The sequence below is a fragment of the Microcebus murinus genome, chromosome 4, assembly GCF_040939455.1.
Source record: "Microcebus murinus isolate Inina chromosome 4, M.murinus_Inina_mat1.0, whole genome shotgun sequence".
NCBI lineage: Eukaryota > Metazoa > Chordata > Mammalia > Primates > Cheirogaleidae > Microcebus > Microcebus murinus.
In genome coordinates, this window is record NC_134107.1 from 105,552,343 (window position 1) to 105,577,614 (window position 25,272).

General features: G+C 41.6%; 1 protein-coding gene across 4 annotated transcripts in view; it reads right to left on the reverse strand.

Annotated features, from left to right (window-relative positions):
- Window positions 1-14,852, reverse strand: part of SNX19 (sorting nexin 19) — a 39,221-nt gene extending 24,369 nt beyond the window's left edge. For 3 of the 4 annotated variants that reach the window (XM_020286774.2, XM_012770933.2, XM_076002653.1), the window contains exons 1-8: window positions 12,604-14,852; window positions 9,920-10,058; window positions 8,870-8,970; window positions 8,629-8,748; window positions 6,553-6,683; window positions 5,213-5,309; window positions 4,539-4,719; window positions 1,609-1,738 (exon numbers count right to left, since the gene is read on the reverse strand). In XM_020286774.2, the coding sequence (XP_020142363.2) occupies window positions 1,609-1,738; window positions 4,539-4,719; window positions 5,213-5,309; window positions 6,553-6,683; window positions 8,629-8,748; window positions 8,870-8,970; window positions 9,920-10,058; window positions 12,604-14,301 (2,597 nt within the window). In that variant the 5' untranslated portion in view covers window positions 14,302-14,852. The remainder of the gene's footprint in view (window positions 1-1,608; window positions 1,739-4,538; window positions 4,720-5,212; window positions 5,310-6,552; window positions 6,684-8,628; window positions 8,749-8,869; window positions 8,971-9,919; window positions 10,059-12,603) is intronic. The other variant, XM_076002654.1, reaches the window with a different exon arrangement.
- Window positions 14,853-25,272: the final 10,420 nt, after the last annotated feature.

Consider the following 25,272-nt stretch of genomic DNA (forward strand, 5'->3'; position numbering starts at 1 on the left):
GGCAATGATAGACGGTTTGCATAGAGGAGAATGAGAAATAAGGCTGGGCCAGATCATACCAAGTAAGAAAGGAGGTGAAATTTTAGTATAAAGAAACAAATATATATTTAAAACACATTGGAGTCCTTTTTTAAACAAAGACTTGCTTAACCCAGTATATTAAACTGATCAAAGTGGAACTGCTTTAGTTGGATCACACCCCATTCAATTTTTCCCTTAGCTTCTAAGCTGGCTTCCAAAGCACTCCCGGGGAATCCTAGAATGTTGAGACACATATTGGAAAAACCACATCTTTAGTCAATATCCTCACGGATTTTAAGTGCAGAATATGTGTTCAGATTTGCTTTTCAGAAAAAGCACTCTAGTGGCAGAGCTGAGTATAGAGTAGGGACAAGGGGGGCAAGCCCAAAGCACAGAGATCAGTTAGTATTTTATATGTGGGTTTTGCTTGGAGACCAGTGTTAAGGCTACTATATATGGCTTTGGAGTCATACAAATTTGGCTAAAATTTCACCAACTCTGACTTAGGTCATGTTTGTTAAGTTTGCCAAACTCTATTTTCTCATTCTGTAAAATGGGGCTACCTACCTCACTTGGCCGCTGTAAGAAATTATCTGTAAACAGAGGACAGGTGCTGGCACAAATAAGCACTCAGCAAATATAGATGTGCCTCCTCTTCTTTCACTTAGTCTCTTTACGATTCAAGTTTATTAAGCCTCCTTGAACCTATGTAACTTTGAGTATGAAAAAGGAGATTTAATTGCTTGCTGTTAATGCATTTTCTATAGAAGAGATACATAATTCTTTGTAAAATAGGTTTCTTTTTTTATCAGTCTCTTAGCAGGAGCCACATGGTAACAGAAGAGGTCAGTATTTGGCTTCTTCTTACTTTGGGATCTGCCAAGATGTCTCGTAAGAGACAGTTCAAAACAAGTGGCCAAAGACCAAGTGCTACGTGTGTCTCTCTGGCTCAGAGACAGTGCTTCTGCCCTTCTTCAGGTTAGCAAAGTCAGCATCAGTTCCATGGTTAGAAAGTCAGCAGCTAAAAACTCCACCTGTGTACAAATCTTTAAGGAGATCAAATGGTATTGGGATTACAAGGCCTGGATTATAAAAGCCAACTTGCAAATACAAACTTCCTTCTATTTTTACCATCCTGTGTCAGTAAGTACCTCTTCAGTTGTGAATATCTATGCTCTTCTCAGAGAAAACAATCTTTATTTCAACAGCAGTGATGTGTTTTCTCTTTTTCTTTCCCATTTTTTTTTCATCACAATGACAATACAAAGTCAAGTGAAGGTGTGGGGCTTGGGAAAATAACTGGGTGGAGAATTTAAGATTCACAGGCATGTCTGTAATTTAGTATGTTATGCTAGAAGTCTTGCAGAACCAGACTATTTCAAACTTTAGACAGCAAGGTGATTAATGAAAGCTTTCTGGTACTCTCAGGGCAGTCTTCATTTCTATATCTCTGTAACAGAATGTTTCTTCTCTTACAGTGACAGGTTCCCTGAACTCTACTTACCCATTTAAGTGCAGAATTCAGCATCACATCCATCTGTTGTGCAATTTGAGACTGTAATATAAAGAAGAATTCAGCAGTCTTACCTCTGAACTAGGGTCCCAAAGATAAGACGAAGAAATTTCTGCACGTTTTCAGTACATAGCCATTTCCACTGTTCCATTAGTAGCAAGAGGAGCAGATCCAGGGCTGTGTCGGCTAACTCTGTCTCTGTTCCTGAGGGAGGCAAAGACATCAAAAGTAGAGACCCATCCATACTTATCGTTCATGCACTGGGTGGCAGCTGGGTCTTTTCTACCTTCACATTGTACTACTGTAACCCCTCTGCATTCAAATCAAGGGATGTCACTTCATATCTAGAAATTTCAGTGATAGCCTCTGTATTTCTTTGCAATTCTTTTGTGTTCCTTTTTTTTTTTTTTTTTTGAGACAGAGTCTCACTTTGTTGCCCAGGCTAGAGTGAGTGCCATGGCGTCAGCCTAGCTCACAGCAACCTCAAACTCCTGGCTCAAGCAATCCTCCTGCCTCAGCCTCCCAAGTAGCTGGGACTACAGGCATGCGCCACCATGCCCCGCTAATTTTTTTTTTTTGTATATATATTAGTTGGCCAATTAATTTCTTTCTATTTATAGTAGAGACGGGGTCTCGCTCTTGCTCAGGCTAGGTTTGAACTCCTGACCTCGAGCAATCCACCCGCCTCGGCCTCCCAGAGAGCTAGGATTACAGGCGTGAGCCACCGCACCCGGCCTGTGTTCCTGATATTGTTACCTAGTAAATATTTCTATGTTTAAAAAAATATAGCATATGATTTTCCCTATTTAGCTGCTATTTTGTCAATATTTCCTCGTGCATGCTGAATATGTTCCGTTCCAAGGAAGAACTCACAACTAGTGAGTAACTAGAACTGGCAAGGCCTAGTCTCTTCCATCCTTGTATTCCACTCACCCCCCAAAAGCATCATGGAAATGCTGTGGGCAGATGTGGGCAGACTTGAGCTCCATTCTCCTGCAAAACCTTACTTTGAAAGCATCTCCATTACATAGTGCTGCTGGGTTTGGATTCAGGAAGCTTTAGCTTGATTTCAAGATAACGTGCAGTTCTAGGAAGAACGTCAAAGCTCTGGTAAAATGCCATGACAATTACTGATTTCTTTCCTGTTGTGAAGGCTGGAAGGGCCACAAATGAGCTTATACCCCATGTTAAGCTGAAGTTTCTCGAACAAACACATTTTATGGAGGGAAGCAGCTATTCTCTAAATCTGTTTGGGGAGTCTTATATCATTTCTGATTTGCTTCTGGGGATAATTCACCAGGAGTATATAATGTTCCAGAATGAATCTGAGATATCCGGTGCTTTTGCTGTATTAGTATTATAATTAATCATCAATAATGACTGGGTTAGTCTAGGACCGCAAATGTTCTCTGGGCCAGCATGCCCAAGCTATCCTCTTTTAAGGGTTCATTAGAACATAAATGACTTTAGATTTGGACAGATCTACTAGAACTGAACCATACTTCCCTCTTAATTATCTCTCCCTTACATTTCCAGGGCCATGGGACTGATAGGTTGTTTGCTTTGTTTTCTATCTTTCTATCCATCTGCTCAAAGATGGGATGTCCTGTTCTTTGGGAAACAGCATCACCCTGAGCCTTTGTCATCTTCCTCAGTTCTGTTACTTTCTCAGGTTTAGCATTTGCCTGCAACTGCCACCATGTGGTAACACTTAGTCATAGCAGTAAAATATAAGAGCAAACAAGGTATCACCGAGTCCTCTAGAAGAAAAGGGGAGATTTTCTATCCCATAAGCATTTAGAATTTCTCGGGGCCAGAAGATGGGCTCAGGCACAAACTATCCCTTTAGAGACATGACATGACATTCAACATTGACAGGCTTGATTTTGGCTAGAAGGCTATTGTTTGACCCACTCCACCTCATTTACAATCTCTTAAGAGTTCTCTGATGTTTTCACTGCCATCCTGGCTTCAGTAACCAGTGAGATCCAAGTGAAAGGATGGGGCTGTCAACCCCACTTTTTATATACTTAAATTGAGGTCCACAGAGCATAGGTGATTTATTCATGGGCACTTGAGAGACAGTGGTGAAATCAGCTTTTATTCCCCTTCTGAATACAAGATTTTGTGATCTTATATTCTAAGCAGAGGCCTCTGTCTTGAAATTGATAAACTTTTTAAATTTATAGTTCAGCAAACATACTAATTAATATCCAGGACTCTGAAATGTTCCTCTATAGAATATATCTGCCCTTCTTTTCCTGGGAAACAAACCTGCCCTTCCTCTAGTATTAATACTTATATGGAGAGAGATCACCTCTTCTTCCTCTCCTCTCACCCTTGGATAACTAGGTGGTAACATCTGCCATGGTAATAAATAAAGAAGAGGAAGAGATATAGGGAAAAAGATTAATTCCATTTTGAACACATTATACTTCAGTCACCCTGTGTATATTCAAGAGGAGATAACATCAAGTATTTAAGCATCATCGCACATGTGTTAGAGTTGAAAATAACAGTGCAGGCGGGATCAACAAAGAGAGTGAGTGGAATAACAAAGAGCCAAAAATCAAGCTCTGGAAGGTGGATAAGGGAGTCAACACAGCAGATTGAGAAGGGGCCACAAGAAAGGCAGAAAGAGAACCAGGAAAGTGGTGTCACAGATACTAAAGGAAGAAATTTTCTAGAGAACAGCATAAGTCTGATATGCCAAAACATAATAAAAATAACTTTTACGAGATATCAATATTATAAGCATGGATCTCATCCTGCTGGATTAGAACACCCTGTGTTTGTGCCCTGATCCTCTGCTCGACTGAGCTCTGGGGATGTTGTCCTACTTATCCCTGTACCCTAGCGTATCACCTCCAACACTGGAGTTCAAAACTTGACTAGCTCAGCTGAACAGAACAGAAATTAAAGCTACAAAGTCCAACTAGCCCAAGTCCCAAGTAAACTTCACTCTGGCTCTCTTTGCTATGGGAGCAGAGAGCTGGCCACTTACCTAGATCACTGTTTCTGAGATCTTGGGCAGGCATGGCTGCATGTGACAAGTAACTGTCCACATATCCTTTGGGGATTTGTTCAGGATCTTTTTCTGGGACTTCTGCTGGCTGCACTTCCAGTAACTTTGTCTGTTTTTCAACAAAGGATAACATTCCAGACGTGGATGGGATCTCTGACTCCTGAAGAAATAGACAGTGGCACATCACATAAAAAAGTAGACAGGTGGGCAGCAAATGCAGTGCTCTAGGTTCCCCTGTCTCTCCCTTATAAAAGTACCATGGGTACAGAATCCCACTGAATCTGTGACTACTTTAGGAGAGGTTTGATTTTTTACCCAAGTTGCAAGTAAAACAACCCTACCCTGGGATTCTGGGATCACTTCTGCACACATTTTTGGGTCATCTGTTCTCTTCCCAGAACTGGCTTTCTTTCTCATGTTGTCATCTATTGTTCCAAACCTACTAACCTTGAGAAGCTAATCTGCCAACCCAGAACGGGTAGAAATTCCAAACCACCCAAGGCAAAATCATTTTAGCATAATTAGAGATCCAGGTGTTAATTAAGTCCTTTAGCAGAATCCTTTTGAATTTAGAGAATATCTCAACTGCCCATAACTGGAGAATCAACTTCCTAGATCTTAATGCTTCAAATTCTCTGGGCTTTGGTTCTTACCACATTGGCTTCCTGGAGACAATAGAGAATCTTGTCATGTGCTTCAGTCACATTTACTGCTGGAGCAATTTTACTGGATGAGAATCTCAGTCTGGACCTGGTACAGAAACAAAAAGTAGAAACAGAATGTAATTCATGGTCCTGATCCCCATACAAGCTGGCAAGTATTGATAATACCTTAAAACAATAGCATGCTTATTCCCATGCTTATTCTTGAGAGCTTACTGTGGTCAGAGTTGCCAGCAAAGACTTGGCCCCGAAATCCCCCAAACAATATATATTCTGGCTCTTAATAGTGCAACTTACACTAAGCTATAACTATAGTGCACTTATGAAAGGGCACCAAATAAAACAGGGACTAATCTGTATTATGGTTATACACAGGTTAGAAGAGTGACTAGCACACTCTAGGCACTAACTAAAAAATTAAACACACAAGTGGTATAAACCAAGTTATTGCTTTTGTTGTTGGTAGTATATCCATTTTGGACATCCATTTATCCCCCTTATGTTCAAATAAAACCGGAGAAGAAACCGCAACATTGAAACATTGATAACTTCAACATTTCAAGGAATAGGAGACTTTTAGGCACAGGCATCAGGGTCATCCACCAAAATATGGGCCCAGGTTAAAAAGGCGAAGTACTGTGAATCTTTTATTGCTGGGCCATTGAAACCTGGGCACAGAGACAAAGACAGATGGGGTCAGACATGCATGCATACACACATAGACACACACACTCCCCCTCCTCTCCTTCATGATGACCCGGATACAGATGAGATTTTCAGTAAAGGTAAGTTAGGTGCCCATGCCTTCAACACGTTAGCTTTGAATGCTGCCAGAGAACAGCTGGGACCCTAGTGTGGTAGAGTAGCAGCAGTCAACCAGTTACTAAAATAGGTCCTGCAAGTTTCCATTCTAGCCCTTTCCTGTTTATTCCTAGTATATGCAAATTCTGAGCCAAGATTTCCAGAAATGATGGCAAACAGAGATCAGTTATATGCCTAATCCTCAGTAGGAAAGAAATATCTCTCTTTCCCAGGAAAACAGAAAAGAGAATAACCATATTCTAGAGTTTTCCTTCTAGTCAAAAATCCCAGGTCAGTTGGGCCCTGGGTTTCCATGGCAGAAGCAAACATTCAGCAGTGCTTCCTCTGTGGCATCTCAGGCTCCTCTGGATGGAGCACTGAGGAACCCATGGTCTGGCTTTGCCTAAAAACTGGTATATATGACCCATCTCTTTTTCTAGGGCTTGATAATGAAGGTGAGCTTCAGCTGAGGATTGGGGATCAACCTGAGAATTGAGGAAGGGTCCCTGGGTGACTGGAGGGCTTCTTACTTGCTAGCCTTCTTGCCTTCTGTCTGGGGCTTGTTTTCAGTCTCAGCCTCACTCAGCTCTTCTGTAGGGCTCTGGGGTTCAGAGCGAGGAAATGCTGTCTTCAAGGTATCCACAATAGCACTCACCACAATCTGCAGGGGTGAGAGGTGCAGGGTCAGTAAGGGAATTCACAGCCACAGATGGAAACCCCCAAACGAGCAGTCATCTCGCAGCATTTTATGCAACAAAATAAGTAGAGTCAGGTTGTCTGGCAAAGCCTTATCCATCAGGAAAGTCAAATACCAGCTAATGACTTAGTCACAACCATCTTCCCTTTTCTCTATGGCCATAAAATTCTTCTTCCTCAAAGAGTAAAACAAAGAGTGGCATGGGAAAAGCAGCCAAAACAAACAGTGAAATAAATTAAAACCTAGGAGATCTGCAGGCTGGTGAAGTCCTTTACGTTTCAACTTTTTTCTTTTTATATAGAAAAGTGATTTCAATTTCAAAATTGATAATACCTTGCCCAAGCTATGAATAAGTAAAAGTAATATAGGTAGGAATATAAAGAGAAAAGGAAGAGTGAAGACGACAACTAATAATAAAAAATACAGTCTAGGGCATATATAATATAAACATGCTTAGAGTAATTCACACAGCAAAGAACTGGTTTCTCTAGTCAATTCAAACAATCTGTCTTCATGAGGTAAAGAAAGAATAACAAAAACCACTCAGGTCAAAATTAAGGTATCTAGAGTTGATATAAACTTCTCTACTCACAAAGACCAAACAAAATAATCCTCCTTAAAGAATAAGAATTTAACTATATTTCTGAAAATGGCAAAATGACACACAGACACTTGCTAAAAGGAAAACATACAAACAAATGAAACCCTAAAATACCACAGAAACCGAATGAAACATTTGCTTTTCCTTTGTGTCTCTTGCTAATTAACACTGCTGGCTCAGACCAACACCATGCCTCCTTTTAACTCATTCTCGTGGTGCTGCCCCAGCAGGAGCACGGCTGGCACAGCTACGACAGGGCCACAGTGGTGAGCAAGACTATAGCAAAGACCAGGGAGGGCCAACCAGGAATGAACACAGAGGGCGGTGTGAGTATAAAGTAGCTTAAAAATACGACTTGCTCTCTAGGGTCACAGAATTGTAGTTTGTAGGGGGTGGAGGGGGTCCTCATCTGTCTTGGCCACTCCTGTATCACCAGCAACTAGTGCAGTGCCTGGCTCAAAACTGCCATCCAATAAAGTAGATCTCAAAGAATCAATGAATAAACACATTTCCATGGAACTGTGAAGGTTTTACCTAGCTGATCCCTTTCAAGTTAGTAGTTTTTTCCTACTTAGCAATGGATGTCCTCTAAAATCTACCATTGAAATTCTATCTTATTGTGTCTCCCTAAGCCCAGATGAAAGAGGGAGGATTCTGCCTATGGGTCAGGATTTCCCGACCTTGTAGAACACATGCCATCTTTTGGTAAACATAAACCTCAGACTTCTGCCTCAGACTCTAGTGTCAGTTGGTGATCACTGCTTATAGGCCCCAGATATGTTTCACAAATGTCCTTCTACCATCTCCACAGGTGCTGAGACACCCTCTTGAACAAGGTACAATTCTCTCTACACTCTTATTTCCCACAAAGAATCACTACATCAATCTAAGCCTAGCCTAATGTTTTCTCTTAGAGCTCTCTTTCCTGTGTGACCAAAACTGGGAATGACCTTTACCTCCAGTTAGCAATCCCTCACACCCACCCCCGGCTTGTCATCTATGAAGATAAAGATTTATCCTCACATGCCTCCACTAGGATAACAGTATCACGATATCCTCCGGAGACATGCCTACACTTAGTGTCAGGGGTACCATTTCCCAACAGCTATTCACCATGATTCAGCAAGTTGATGATTCAGCCACTATCTGGCAATAGGTCTTGAAAATTCTAGTCCACATTCTGTTGACCCCTCTGTGCTGTCCCTCCCCATGTACAACCTCTTATTTTTCAAGCACTGCCTCCATTCTGAAGAATACCTCAAATTTATAGGTAGAAACTAAAGCTGGGCCCCATGGCCCTGAAGGTACCTTGTCTATTCTAGAGACCATAAACGGTTTCTTGACAAAGGCAATACGAGCGTCTGTGTTCAGAGCAAGGAACTCCTGCACCTCCTCACTGTTAGCGATCTCAGGAATGGCACAGAGTTGCTGCAAAAGTAAGACACACAAAAAAATGTTAAAGAGAAATTCCAATCCCCAGATCTCTCCACCTTGTCTTGGCTGTCTGAGAGTCAGAATGAGAGCAAAGCCAAAACAGTAGGATGCCGACCTTTAAGAATGATTCCAGGAGGCTCTTACGGGCTTCTACTCTGTCACTATCCATGTTTCCAAACGGAAGATCTGGAAAGAGCTTTTTAGGACCCTTCACATCTTTAAAAAAGAAAAAAAAAATTCATTCTATATTCACAGAGAGCTATTCCACATAAACATATAAGCAAATCAGAATTATTAAATCTATTTCCTTGGATTTTTTTTTTAACTTCGGGAGTTCCAAATATACCCTAGGGGTATGATGCATACAACACTACAGTGGTTACAAGTGAGGGCTTTGAAGTTCAATGGCCCAAGTTTAAATTTTGGCTCTAATCACTACTACAATGATGACCATAGGCAAGTTGTGTAATCTTTCTGTGACTTCATTTCTTTTCTGTAAAACAGGGATAATGATAGTATCTATCTTATAAACTGTTAGGAAGATTAAATGAGTTAACGCGTAAAGTACTTAAAAGAGAACCTTGCATATATTTTCAATTTTAGCTTAACACTAACTACTGTTATTAAGAAATAAAATGCATAATTTATGTCCAAACTTGTTAATGTTTGTGTGATCATCAGCATTTTTTTAAATTGGTTACTAGCTTACTTTTAGAGTTAAATTTTAACATTTTAAATTTTCCTTTGTGCCTGAGAGGTGTCAAACAGCATACAAAAGGTCTGTCTGGTTGTTGAAAGCAAGTGGCAAGAACTTTGGCATACATTAATATTTAAGAGCCATCAATCTATGAATCTGGAAAAGTTAATTTAACTCCTCATATTATCATACAGGCACGGGTGGAAACGTAAACACTTCTTTTTAAAACTTAAACCAGGTGGGGCTCCAGAAAAAAGCATGTAGTGGCAAAGGACCACCTCAGAAAGAATGTGATCAGTGCTGCCCAGCACTAAAACGCGAAATTCTGCAAGCGAACTTGGGCAGCAGATATCTGCAATGCTGCGTCCTCCATCCCTCCCCCCAAACCAAGAGGCCACCAAGCTCTTGGATCAGGGTGGCAAGATGTGAGAAGGAGGGAGACAGCACAGGGCTGGGGAAACTCCTGACTTTTGATGAACTTTCGTAGATCCGGTTTCTCCTCTAGACGAGTCTGCAGATTCAAGAACTCCCGGTAGCGGCGATTCACAGTGTGGTAGGCCAGCTGCTGCAGGCCGCTGCTGTTCTCACTGTCAAGGGCTGTCTCGTACTATTGAATGAACAAATATGTTGACCCAATCAGCCAGGGTTTGGTAATTTTCTATTCTGGCTTTAATGACTACTTGTTCAATGTACACACAGTAAGAGTAGAGTAGGGATAAAGGAAGGGAGATGTTCCTATTCTGTTCCAGAACCTCCTATATCTGATTGCTGACCTGAGTTGTAATGAATAAGTCAAACTCCAGTGGTTACTGAATTAAAGTATGAGTTGTACTTCTTCGTATAGGTAGCTCAGAAATCTGAAGTATTATTGTTCCCCACTACTATTTCCATCTGAAAGCTCCTTCTCCTAGATACTTTACTTACAAAAAAGCTATGTAACTATTTTTCAAATTCCCAAGACTGAGTATAAAACAGGCATAACACCTATAAAAAAAGCAGTGCCTCTATTATCCCCAAATTACAGCACTAGACTTAAAAGGGGAAAACAATTTTGCTACTACACTCAACCAATGACTATCCATATTAGTTGGCGAAAGAACAAATAATCCAGACAGCAGATGAACAAAAGTCATTTGCTGGCCTGGAATAAATTAAAGGGGCATTTGTTTTTGTTTTGCTTTAGGCAAATTAATTTACCTGTTATTCTTAAAAGCTAAGGAAATTTTTTCCTGAGTACACATCATATGTATTATTAGAAGTCATGTGAAGACTGGAGATGTTAAAAGGGGTCAAAGTCTGCTGCCTTCTGCAGACTTGGAGGGCAGATATGTGGGCATATTACTCAAACAACAAACACCATGAATGGCATGCAAGCTGCAACTTAGCACATGGGAAGACTTTTGACAGAGTAGTTAAGATACAGTGAAATTACAAAATACATATGTAATCCTTTCTATTGTTTGGTTGAGGAATTGTACTGTGGGCACATGATGGGAAAACCTATCTCCTAGTTGGTGGGACTTAAGCTGGTGTTTAAAAATTTTCTAGAGGAAGATAGAGTGAGGTATTCAATATGAGCTTATATGAGCAAAATAGCTCCTTAGAACAGTACTGAGAAGGAAAGACTAAGATGAGAAGGACAGCCGGAATTCTGGGTGAGGCTCTCAGACCTGAAGCACCTGGGAATTACCATGCTTTCCCTGGAATATTCTGTTCCTTGAGGGATAATATTCAATACTAATACGTTCATTTCCATCACATAAAACTGTTTTACTAACAGAATGTATAATATTGACATACAAACTAAAATCATAAATATAATATGTCCATATAAAAATCTAAACCCAATCTCAAACTCAAACAATTTGCTGTATTCCTTTGTTCTCAGTTTTTACTTTACCCCTTTCTAATGTTTACTTGGAGTAAGTAGTAGCAGATGTCAAAATTTAGCAACAAGAAAGAAAAAAAGAAAAATGGAAGAAAGACTATGAATTTAAAAATTCTATGCATAAACTTAATTTTTCTGCTGAGGGGGAAAAACTGTTGTTTAATAGCAGTGTTGGAATATGACATACATAGAAGGTGAAATAACCAGAAGCCAACACTTATACGTGAAAAAGGTGCATGTCATAGGGATACCCAGAATTAAAACAAAAATGCAGGTATAATTTTAACAAAGTTATACCAGTCCTTTGGGGCTATCCTGAGTTATTTTATGACCAAACATCCATACTTATAAATCTTACCTATTTTATAAGGGGAGTAGGTATGTGCATGTGTGCATTTCTAATTATTTCCATTTTGTTTTATTTGAAAATGTCATAATGTTCCTTTCTAAAATGTGAGGTGATATGGCAGTTGTGTTCAGCTGGTCAGGGAAGGCCCCTTCCCTCTTACTTGGATTGGGGTTTCATGGAGAGGAGTACAGCACCCAGGCTTGTGCCTGGTGGTAGCTTTTGTACTCAGAGTGAGATAAATTCAAGAAAGCAAGTAAAATCCAATGGGAAGGATCTTGCCCAGGAATTCTCTTTCCAAACTTCTTCCTTGCTAATTTCTTTCTTTTTAAAAATACTAGTGCCTTTTGTACTTTGTTTTAGGAAGGTAGGTTACTTGCCTTATAAGGCAGCAAGTTCCTCATTCTCGAAGGTGTTTAAGCACAGACTTGAAAACCACTTGGCAGAGATGACATGAAGAGGGCTGGTTAGATTAAAGCAGCAGTTCCCTGCAAATGGCCTTAGGACAGGCTGCCTCCATGCTACCTGAAGAGTTCCATATTAAATAAAAATACAGAATCCAGGGACCCATCCTTGGAAATTCTCATTCAGAATTTATCAAAGTCTGTCAGAATCTGTGTATTTAAAGAGCAATCCAAGTGATTGTGAGGTGCAGTCAAGTTTGGGAACCCATGAAAAGTATCACCCTCAGTATTCTAACAACCCTGAGATTCTAGGATTGTCCTGTACAAGTACAGGATAAGAGCCTACGCTGCCTAACAAATAAGCTTCAGACCATTCACATATAGATGCTTGTTGAATTAAACACTATAAACTAATAAGAGACATCTCTCCCCTTGAGAACATTAGCTTCACTGACTCTGCTTTCCAAACCCATTCCCAGCCCAGAGTGGGTGCCTGCAGTTTTAATCACATTACCTTCACAGTGTAGAGCGTGTATGGGTGGAATCCAGTGCCACTGTGCTCTCGGGCAGTAATGGTGCCAGTGATACGAAGGTTCTGGATGACAACTGGGCCATCCGGACTGCTCAGGGGCTCAAAGCTGAAAGCTGAACTAAGAGGACCAGGCGGAGAGGAGGAAAGCAAAACTGGTGGCAGACTAGGATCGAGGGAGCTCATGTCATTGGTGAGATCCTTCTCTAAGCATGAGGGTCGTAGGGGGCAGGTCTTTTCTGGCTCCTCCAGCACAGCTGTAAGAGAGGAGACATCTCCTTGCTCTACCTCCTTATCTGCTGAGTCAATCTGGATCTCAGGGCAGGCGTTCAGCATGGAAACCAGCAGGCCTGACTCCGTCTCTGTCCTTGGCCCCTCCTCAGCTTCTGCTCCTTCGATGCTTTCAGATCCCTCACCATCCTTAGGCTCCAGAGCCTGGGAACCCTCTAGGGCACACAGGGCATCCTGAATCCTGTCAGAGAGGAAGTTGCCTGGAGTCATGAGCATGATAGTTTCTTTGCCCAGTTCAGACAGTGGAGAATCCAGCTCTGAGTCTTCACATAAGAACAAGGGGCCTCGAATATCTGGCTGTAGGAAATGAGAGAGGTTGTTTCCCATTTTTCTTTCTTCAGACATCCCACCCAAATCTCCCTCTACAGCTTCATGGCCTTCTTCAATCTCTGGGGAGCGGCCTGAAGGCCCCTCTGTCTCGCTGCAGTTTAGGAACACTGGGGCTACTACTGGAGAAGGGGCTCTCCCTCCTGGCAGATGTTCTGCCTCAGCAGTCAGTGGTAGAGAGGTGGGCACTGAGGGCTGTTCCAGGGCACTGGATGTACAGAGTGGTTTAGCCACTTGTGCTGGATTTCTAGCCTTGGAAAAGATACCTACGACTATAAGATGGATCCAGTCAGGATCTGACAGTCTGCTGATCAGTGGTAAGATTACATTGCAAGTAATGAGTTCCACCACTACGTGGCGTCCAGTCCGAGTCTCCAAGTGGGGCTTTGGCACTAGCTCTTGCAGCAACAAATTCACAATGCCACGTGTGTATGTGACCTCAGCACTGGGGCTGTGCACAGCAGGATGTGGGCCAGTGGCCTGGCAGTAAGCTTCCCAGAGCTGGGATGGCTCGACTGGACCACTCTGCTTTCCTGCAGTGGCCTCCTTTGCCTGAATGTAGCTCTGCAGGTGACAACCACAGAGAGTCAGAACACTCTGGGCAACAGCATGACTGTCTACCATGCTCATCCTCCTCCGAAGCTCCTGGACCAACCCTTTCATGGCTGCCTCCATCTCTTCCTCGAAAGCTGGCTCCTGGCTCACTGAATGATACCAAGATAACACAAAATCCCGAATAATCATCTGGATGGTGCAGTTGATCTCCTGTTCCAGCTGCCTTTCTGCCTCAGGACACGGAGGGCAGGTGGCCACTGGGATGAAGCGTTCTAAGTGCAGTCGACCTGAAGCCCCCCCAATGGCGCTGGAGCCCAGCCATCCTCCCAGAACCAATAGCAATGCAGATAGAAGGCACAGAAGCCACACATTGACCAGAAGATGGATAATGAGGAGCCAGCCGAGCAAGACTCCCACAGCCATCAGCTTCCGACTACTCAACAGATTACTGAGATTACAGCTGGACTCAGCTGGGGTGTCCTGCAATGGGGACGCTGTCTCTGCCTTCATGGCTGAACGGGCAAGGTGGCTTCCTCAGATGACAGTCCTCTTTCTATTTTACTTCTGAGTTAGGAAAAGGGACATGGACTGTGTGTCCCAAATACGAGGAAATCGGGATGCTATTCAGGGAACCAGGGCTCCGGGCCCTCGCAGTCCTATAGGCACTCCAAAGAGACAGCGGCAGCTCTGCCTCTCCCGCTGGCTATCACCAACAGAGACCTGGAACTAGTCCCTTTCAGCAGAGACGCTGCTTTCGAGGAAAACTCTGCGGCCTTCATAACGCCGGGGGCGGGGGAAAGCCGCTTCGCAGCCTCAGAGAGGGCGATGCAGGGCCCCCGGTCCCCCAAACACTTACAGACGCCACAGGCAGCTGCCGGCCAGGACTGGGTGACCCGCCGCCCGGAGCCGCGCGCCCCGACTAGGGGCGGGCTCACTGGGATCCTCCCCGCCGGCCTCTGCCCGCAGCCACCGCTGGACCAACCTGCCCCGGCGACTGCGCTCTGCAGCTCGGGATCTATCAGGGCAGCCGGCCGGCCGCCCGCCGGCGACAACTTCCGGGTCGACGTAGGCGGGAGCGAGGCATGCTGGGAAAGCGACCGCGCTCCCAGAGGAGCGGCGCTTGCCCGGCGCCCTCTGCTGGTGGGAAGCCGCCGGGCGGCTCTGTGCACCTGAGCGCGGGCAGAGCTTGTGCTCCCCAAGGGAGGGCACAAACCCCCAAAGTGCCACCAAAGGAACGTAGGGCGGCCTTGCGGCAATCACCTGCGACGACTCAGCCTTCCAGACCCTTTAAAACGCGTCTCAGCTCTAATTATTAAATGAAGTCTGGGGACATCCCTTACTGCTTGGGCACACTCTCAATAATCCAGTTTATATTTATCCCATGTGGGCACAGTTTCATTGGCCTGATGGATTTTAATGTACACCTGCTTGCACCAGAGCCCGCCCCCAAATGCAGCCCACCTAACTTGTTCTCAGTAATTGCAGAATAACAAGACATAAAACATAACACAAAGATAAAGTTATTCCTTACATTGCATATACTGTATCTCAAAATCAGCTTTGTGATTTGTAGTTATTTGCTGGTGACATTACCCAGGCAATCAAATACTTTACTTTGAGCATTGAGCAATGTTCAATGACTGTGAGAGGTAGAGTAGAGGAATAGAACCAGTCCCTGCCCTCAAGGAATTCACTGCTAATTGGGGAGTACAATTCTTTGAACACAACTGAATATCTCATCATGCAAATCAGTATGGAATGCAGGAAAATGAAAACCTTAAAGGTATTCAAAGGAAAGAAAGATTACTGTGAGTTGCAGTGCAGTGGTTAAAGGGGACCTCAGAGAGAAAGTAGCCTTTATATAAAATCTTCAAGAATAAGGGTTTTTTTTTCTTCCTCCTCCATCTCTTCTTCCCCTTTTTCCCCCAAATACATAGGCAAGGAAGGCATATCCTCTAATATATTTGCTTTGGAATGTGCTCTATGTTTCATTGTTTGTGGTTTTAGAAAATTTGCCTCCAGTTGTTTACACAGACAGAATACCTATAGGAAGATTAAATATCTGACACCAGTAGCATGGACCATGTGTAAAAGTACACATTTTGTCAGTTTTGTATGAAATTAGCTTCCTTCCCCACCTTAGTTCCTAGGAGTTCTGCCTGCAATACGGCTCTCCATTTATTTTGGCACAGGACACACATCATTTGCATAAAACTGCTCGTGCTTGCCCATCTCAGCATTCTCTAGGCTGTAAGCAGAGTCTCATCAATCTAGCACTACTCCCTAAATGTTTAAAGGAAACTTCAGGCAAATTGCAACCAAAAATTGTGCCAATAAGAAGTGCATTGTGGCTTCTTTTCTCATCTCCATTTCTACTGTTGGTGCAAAGATTTATTTTGAATGCAAAAGGAACCATCATTTAATCACTTCTAAAGCAAATGATTTTATTCCAGTAGGCAGACTGGGCACACTCCTGGGACCCCAGAATGCATGCATATGTTTTCATGGTTCACATCACTTCACTGCTTCCTGCCTTCCCACAGAGAAGGAACATAAGACATGGAATCTGCCCCCTTTACCTTCCCAGACCATTCTATTGTCCCTGGGAGCACTTAGAAGATGACAGTAATTCTCTGGAGAAACATCTCTGCCACCTAGTTGGGAACTAAAATAGAAACATGAATGATGAAAGGACTAATGACCATGCTGAAGACTTCCTGTGCCAGTTCAGTGAGAAAGTTCACTCTGCAGCATGATGTTCAGGGCGGTAAGGAAATGACCTTGCCAGTGGGCACTGTGCCACCTCTCCAGATGGTCTAGAGCATGGAGGTAGCCAAGAGTGCCTTCCTGATTCTGAAGTGGATTTAATGGACGTGCCAATGCACTTGTCATTTGGACTGGCGTGAGTTTCTGCCTAGGGCCCTGGACAGGTGCTGGTCTCCAAACAGATCAATCACTGAAAGGAGGTGAATGTCAGGACTGATGTGCAGTGGTGTGTGTGTGTGGGGGGGAAGGCAGGGAGGCTGGCTGTTTGGCCACACCACTCACCACCTCCTTAGGTCCTTCCTTCTTTGTTCTTACCATTCATTTCTCACAACATTAAAGGATAGTGCTAGAGTGTTGGGGATAACAAGACAAACAAGATACAATAATTCACCTCAAGGGATTCTTAGTCTATATAAAGAAGAGAAACACATAAATAGATAAATGGAATTAAACATATGATGTGTTATGACAATTACAATAGAAGTAAATACAATAAAATGGGAACACAAAGCAGGGGTGGTCAACTGGGGAACTGGGTGGCTCATAAAAATTTACCCCAAGTTGGGAAATGAAAAAGAAGTAAATGTATTTTAGGAAAATGTAGGGCAGAGAGAGCAGGGGGTGAAGGGACAGAAGGTCTTTTAGGCAGAGGCATGTACTTGTGAAATGGGCAGGGGCAAGGAGGACTGAGGGCCATGCTGGAATCAGCACTTACCACCCCTCAATTTTCCCTCAAAGAGAGAAGACAAGGGAGCTTACTAAAGAGAGAGTCAGTGATGTGGCAGGTGAGTGAGGAGAGGGGGAATTATCACTGCGAGAAACAGAAGAGCTAATGAAGGTCATGTAAGAGAACAAAGAGGGACTGGGGACCTTGCTGAGGTTAGAGATCACGAATTTGTCGTGGCACCAGTACACATTGTTGATTTGTTCTCTCCAGAGGCATTGTGTATCCTCAGCATAGGAGAGAATTAAGCAGGAGGATGATCTGTTGTATGTTAGCAGTGTCAGGGTAGATGAAGTGAAAGGAGAAGAGGTTAGGACCGTCACATCCTGAGAAGAGTCTTGTTAAAATTTAAAACCATGGTGTCTAGATGTCTGGGAAGGAAATGAGGCCAGCAGCAGGAGAATCAACTGTGAGAAGAAGAGCAGGTGTTCTGGAAGAGAGTGACTGGGCCAGAAGAAAACAGGTTTGTGGTTAAGGACTGGCCTATTGGAGCCTTACTTATTGCCTACTGCTGATGTACCAAATCGCCACAAGTTTCGTGGCTCACAGCAACACCTGTTTATCCTCTTATAAGTCTGGAAGTCAGGAGTCTGCAGTGGGTCAGCAGGGCTATGCTCCTCCTGGAGGCCTAAGTGAGAATCTGTTTTCTTGCCCTTTCCTGCATCTAGCGTCGACCTGTGTTCTTCGGCTCATGGCCCCACATGACCCCACCTCTGCTTCTGTTGTCACATCCTTTTCTCCCACTCTGACCCTACTTCCTTTCTCTTCTTAGGATGCTCATGATTACCTTGGGCCCTCCCTGATAATCCAGGAGGGTCTTCCCATCTCAAGATCCTTAACTTAATGATATCTGCAAAGTCTCTGTTGCCAAGTAAAGTAACATATCTACAGGTTCTGGGGACTCGGATGTGAACATCTTTGTTTGTGGGGGGTATTGTCTGGCCTACTACAGAGCCTTAGTATCTAAAGATAAAAATATTTATGTGATGATAGAGTCTGGGTGATGCCAATAAGGAGGTCCTGAAGGAGGGGATGAATTATCTATGGCTAGGGTTGAGGAAGAAATTTTGAGTCTATGTTTTTGAGGATGATCTACATGGGCTTGGAAGTCACCGGTGTTAGGATAGAGAGAAGGACTGTGATCTTGGCATAAGAAGAAGGACCAGGAAGTTGACAGATGATGTAATAAGAGGAACAGAGTATGGTCATACCAAAATAGGAGGAAGTTTTGCATCAATTGGGAAACTAGCCATCAGAAAACAGCCACGAAGAAGTAGGATGTATTGCCAGGAGCACCTCCACATCCTACCTTAGATGCAGTGATGGTGAATAAGTAGCCACCAGAGGGTGGCAGAGAGTGTGGCAGCTTGTGTAGAAAGTACATCTCATTTATTCATTCGCTCATCCATTCTCATATCCATGCCTTCATCCTAGAAGGATTAAGCTAGGTATTGGGAATTCAAAGATGGACTTTATATGATTTCCCTTCTGGAAGAATTCACAATCTAGTAAGACAGACAGATATTGACACAATGTAAGCAGTGCTATAATAGAAATATTTCAAAATACAGGAATGTGGAGAATTAGGAAAAGTTGCACAGAAAAGATGACATTTCAGTTGGCCTTAAAGGGCACGTTAAATTTCCCATGAAGACAAGAGGAAAGGGCAATTTAGGAATAAGGAAAACAAGAAATGCTGAGAAAGTGCCCATACTAGTTTGCTAGTGCCTGTAACAAAATACCACAGACGGAGTGGTTTAAACAACAGAAATTTATTTCTCACAGTCCTGGAGGCTGGAGGTCCAGGATCGAGGTGTCAGCAGATTTGGCTTCTCTTGAGGCCACTCTGTTTGGTGTGCAGACAGCCACCTTCCTGCTGTGTTCTCACAGGGCCTCTGTGCCGTTCACATGCATCCCTCATGTCTCTCCCTCATCTTATAGGGACTGCAGTCAAGTGTTTTAGGGCTGACATGTGTGACCTTACTCAACCATAATTACCTAATTACTTGCCCTATTTCCAGATACAGTCACATCTTGAGGTGTAAGGAGGATTAGGGCTTTAGTATACAGGTTTTGAAAGGACACAGTTCAGTCCGTAACAGCTCTTTTCCATCTTTGGGTTCTGTGAATCATCATGTTTTGATTATTAGGGTACTAAAAAGGAGCATAATAATTTTGATAGTTCCCAGTATTTGTTTTTATAACACGCAAAGGTGGAAACAACACTGAACTACAAGTTAAAGAGATCTAGGCTTGACTTCCATGTCTGCCTGTATGGAGTGCCAAGTGTTCTAGCAAGACCCTCTAACTGCAGAATAACCACATACCGAATAGAAAACACTTTGATAAATTAATGCTCTCAGATGAGGACAAGAAGTAGGTGAGGAGTTCATCCCATTCCAAAAACAAAATAAAGGAAGACAAAACAGAAAACAAGCTGAGACAGGAGTAGAACTGGGAGTAGGGAGCAGTGGGCAGATGAAAGGGGCAGAGTGGCCCTAGGTGCAGAAGTCCTTAGCAGAACTGCAGTCCAGGTTCTGTGCCTTGTTCCAGTAGCAAGGAGGTGACACTGAACCCCTGACTCTCACTTTTAACCACTACCCTTGGCGGGGGGTTGAAGAAGTTCTAGGTCAGTGGCATTCTCAAAATTCTGCTACTGGAAGATGTAGATAAAAATGTTTTCTGGAAGAAAATATTTTCATTTTTAGAACATAAAATAAGCACAAATTGAATATAGAGTAATATGAACTCTAAATCCAAGGAAATCAAGTATATGAGAAGGCAGGCTACCGTGAGTAAGAATCAGAAGAAATGACAAACAACGTATTTAGATCGCCAGGATTGTAGATATGAAAATGAACTGCTACTTAATGTAGAAGATCTATGTATGAATTCCAAAGAAATGAAATACAAAAATGTCCTAGCAATAAAAGACTATCAAATATGGCCATACAGATTCAAAACATAGTCAAATGGAACTTCTATAAATAAAAAATATGTAACTGCTGAAATAAAAACTCATAATACTATATTAAATATTTGATTATATATAGCTGAAGTGAAAATTAATGCCCTGGAGTATTTGTTGAATGAAATTATTAATACTGCAGTGTAGAGAACCAGGGTATAGATATATGGAAGAGAAACTAAGAGAACTGGATGATAGAATAAAAATTTTAATATTTATATAATCAAAAGCCCCAGGGAAGATAATAGGGAGAATAAAGAAGAGTAAACATTTTAAGAGCCTTTGGCCGAGAATTTTCTAAAACTGGAATGGAAACATACATCCACAGTCTCAGGAAGCATTAATGATATAAAGTAGATTAATAAGGCCAAGGATTGATTGTTTCAAAAGACTAATAAAAAGGAAAAAATCAAGTGAAATTGAGAATGAAAAGAGAGAAACATGATAAACAAAATGAAGTCTGAAAAAGGAAACATTATTACAGATATAAGAGAGATTAAAGGTATAACTTTATGACATTAAATTTAAACTCTAAGATAAAATGGAAAATATATTAGAAAAATATAAAGTACAAAATCATCTCAGGAAGAAATAGGGTGTCTGAATAAATCTACACCTATTAAGAAATCAAATAACATTTAAAAAGTTGACCTCATGGAAAATAACACATGGTTTTACTGGCCAATTCTCCCAAACCTATTCCAAATAGGATAGGTAATTTCAAATTTATATAATCTTATATAAACTTAAGAGGATAAAATTGCATACTTTGCAACTAATGAATGTGGTATAACCTTAAAATCAAAACTGGACAAGACAGAAAGAACATTTATAGGCTTTCCTCTCTCATATACTTAGATGCAAACATTTGTTTAAGTATTAGCTAACTAAATTCAGCAGTGTATATATGAACAAAAATAATGTAAGGGTGGTTTAACATTAAAAACTCCATAATCATCACCCACTACATTACAGGAAAAAATCCACATGTTATCTTAGTAGATGCAGTAAAATCATTCAACAATATTCAATTTTCATTCATGATTTCAAGTAAAAAACAAGCCTCATAACAAACTATTATAGGGGGGAGCATTTCCTTACTTTAAAGTATCATTCTAAATGGGAAATGTTAGAAGCACTTTCCCCATTTAATTTATATATTTTACAAATATATATATTTTAACAGATCTATTGAGGTATAATTGACATAAGAAAAATTGGAAATTCTTAAAGTGCACAATTTGATAAGCTGTGACATGTATATATATACTCTTGAGATGATCCCACAATGAAGATAACTAACACATCCATCATCTTCAAAATATTTCCTCCTGTTCTCTCAGCATCATCCTGCTCCCTCTCCTAGGCAACCACTGCTTTGCTTTGTGTCACTTTAGATTATTATGTATTCTGGAATTTTATATAAATGAATCACACATAATGTACTTTTTGTATCTGATTTCTTTTACTCAGTATAATTATTTTGAGGTTCAGCTATGTTGTGTGGAACAATAGTTTATTCTTTTTTATAGCTGAGTTGTATTCTATTATATGGATGGATATATCAATAAGATAATGAATTTATTCTTTTACCTGTTGATGTATATTAGATTATTTTTGGTTCTGGTTGTTGCAAATAAAGGTGGTGTGAACATTGGTATGCAAGTCTTTGTATGGAAATATCCTTTAATTTCTCTTGGGAAAATACAAGTTTGATATACACCTACCACACAACCCAGTCATTTCACTAGTATTTATGGGTTGAGTATATCTTATTTGAAATACTTGGATCCAGAATTGTTTTGGATTTTGGATTTTTTTGATTTTTGAATATTTGCATATACATAAGGAGATATTAATATCTATAGGATGGGACCCAACTTTAAACACAAAATTCATTTATGCTTTATATACACCTTATCAAACAGGCTAAAGGTAATTTTATACAATATTTTCAATGATTTTTTTACATAAAACAAAGTATTGACTTTTGACTGCAACCTGTCACATGAGGTCAGGTATGGAATTTTCCACTTATGGCATAATATTGATACTCAAAAGTTTTGGATTTAGGAGAATTTCAGTTTTGGATTTTTGGATTAAACTGTTCTCTAAAGTGATCATACAATTTTATATTCCTACCAGGAGTGTATGAGGATTCCCATTCATTACTTCACAGCCTTGCTAAGACTTGGCATAGTTTTCATTTTTGGGTTTTTTTTTGGTATGTTCTGTTTGATTTTAAACATTCTAATAGGTGTATAGTATTATCCAATTGTGATTTTTATTTGAAGTTCCCTAATGAATAATGATGTTGAATATCTTACAAAGTGCCTATTTGATATCTGTACTTTTTAGATGAAGTGTGTGTTAAAATATTTGCCCATTTTTATTGGATTATTTGTTTCATTATTATTGAGTTTTTAAGGTTCAATTTACATCTGGATGCAAGTTCCTTACAGATATTTTCTCCCAGACTGTGGTTTGCTTTACATTATTTTTTGAAGAACAAAAGTCCTTAATTTTAAAGATGTCCAATTTATCATACTTCTCTCCATACCTCCTTATCACCAACTTTCCAATCATGGTCCATCCAAGCCCCTGGTCATCTGGCCAAACCATTGGCCACAGCCCATGAGTTGGTATATAATCACATGTCTGGTCATTCTCCTTCTGTGATGGTTCATTTTAGGTGTCAATTTCAGGATTAAGGATTACCTAGAGAACTGGTAAAGGATTATTTCTGGGTGTGACTGTAAGGGTGTTTCTAGAGAAATTGGCATGTGAGTCAGTGGACTGAGTAGGGAAGATTCACCCTCAATGTGGTTGGGCATCTTCCAATCTACCCCAAATAGAACAAAAAGGTGATTTACTCTCTCTTCTAATGCTGGGATATACTTTCTTCTCCTGTTCTTGAACATCAGAACTCCAGGCTGTCTCCAAAGATTGTCACTAGGCATTGTAATTAGGATATCTAGGGATATCTTGACATGTGCTGTACCACTAGATCTCTATAAATTTTGAGAAGTAAAAGGCACCGGAATTATTTTTAGATTTATTTCTCACCCTCTGATATGTAAATGTCTTACCGGTCAATCTAGAGTAGTTGCCACTTCTAGCTCACTAGGTCCAACCAACATGATATCATCAATGCCATCAGTGTAATGGACCCGTGTAATGACTCATGGAAGGAAAAGTGATCAAGATCCCTGCAGGCTAAATTATGATGTAGGGATGGAGAGTTGATGATATACTCCTGAAATAAGATAGTGAAGGTATATTGCCAGCTGAGAGCAAATGACTTCTAGTGGTCTTTAGTAACAGATGTGGATTAAAAAAATGAACATTTTCCAGCTTCATAGCTGCATACCAGGTGCCAGGGTTTATGTCATTTTGTTCGAGCAATGAAATCTCATCTGGAAGAGCAGGTGCAATTGGAGTTATCACCTGAATAAGTTTATGATAATCCATGGAATTCTCCAAGACCCATCTGTTTTCAACTTTCCAAATAGAAGAGTTGAATGGGACTGTGGTGAGTATCACCACCTTCCAACCTTCAAGTCCCTGAAGTGGCACCGATCTCTGACCTCCCTCCAGGAATGTGGCATTGCTTTTGGTTTACTGTTTTCCCAGGTGTAGGCAGTTCTAGTGGCTTCTACTTGGCGTTTCCTGCGTTAATAGCCCTCACTCCACTAGTGAGGGAACCACTGTGGGGATTCTGTCAGTTGCTGAGTATGTCTGTTCCAATATGTATTCCATAACTGGGTAAAATCACAGTGTGGACCCACTGTGAGATATATCTGAGCTACAAATTTATTGATCACCTGATCTCCATAAGTCCCTGCTATGATGGGCCACAGTGACATTTTGAGTCTCTTGGAACTTGTGACAGTTCAGAGTCAGTGTTCAGTAATCCTCCAAAAGTCTAATTATTTCCTTTTCCCCAGTGAAGTTACCCTGGTAAATCTGGGTCAAGTCTAAGCATTGATTGAAGGGCCATGATTCTCTGTTTTAGAGATTCAAGTTAAACTTCTGTTCACTTGACTTCTATTTAATTTAGTAGACTGCCCATCTATTTCTTTTTAAGGACAACGATCAACGAATATAATACCACTGTGTTTGATTGCTGCTTTTACCCTGCTATCCATTACAATAGGTCATGCCCGCCTCATATTTGGTGATTAAGTGCTCCCACTTGGTCATTTCTGCCCTGTCATCCAATTATCCCCATTGCATGTAACTGCCATACTCCCCAGGCAGCAGTCCCCACTGTAATTTCCGGCCTACAGATAAGAGTGAGTACAGATCTCTTCAAGGATGCTAGGGCTCCCCTCACAATTTATTCCTCATAGTTGTTCCTGGAAAGCATGTTCCTGGACCTTGCCAGGGTGGGTGAGCAGGTCTTAAATGATAAAGGCCCTCTAGCATGCTAATCTCCCAAAGCCTTTGGAGATACCTTACTCTGTAGTGTAGCATGGCAGTCCCAGCATTTCAACTTCATTTAGTGTTGGCCAACTTTTGGTCCATGTCTAAGCCAACCAACCTAACAAACTTTTGAGCCCTTTTAAACTCCTTGAGCTATAGCTTTGAATCTAGAATCTGCTTAGAGAGCCCATATCAATAAATCTGGCCCGGTGCAACCTTACATTCCTTCTACCATTTTCCACATGCTTAGTGTCTGTTCTTGTACATATTCCCCAGTGTTCTGTGTGCATAAATTTGAAAAATTGCCCAGTTCATTTGGAGTGTGGCACATCACCTCATGGATCACAGCTGGTACCTCACCCTTTGGGGCCTGATGGGCCTTGAATCTGGCTATAGGTGTGGAGCTGGAAAGGAGTTGTGGTGGAGCTGGTCCAGCAGAGAACCACCACTGTCTCACAAGGCAGCCACCACAGGGGAGGCTGTTACAGCTTCATCAGGCAGAGCAAGCCAAGCTTCTTCATACATGGATGGAAGAGAGGACTTATTGGCAAAGAAGACTCAGCAGAATTTAAGGGGTCAACATCACCAGCTTCATCAG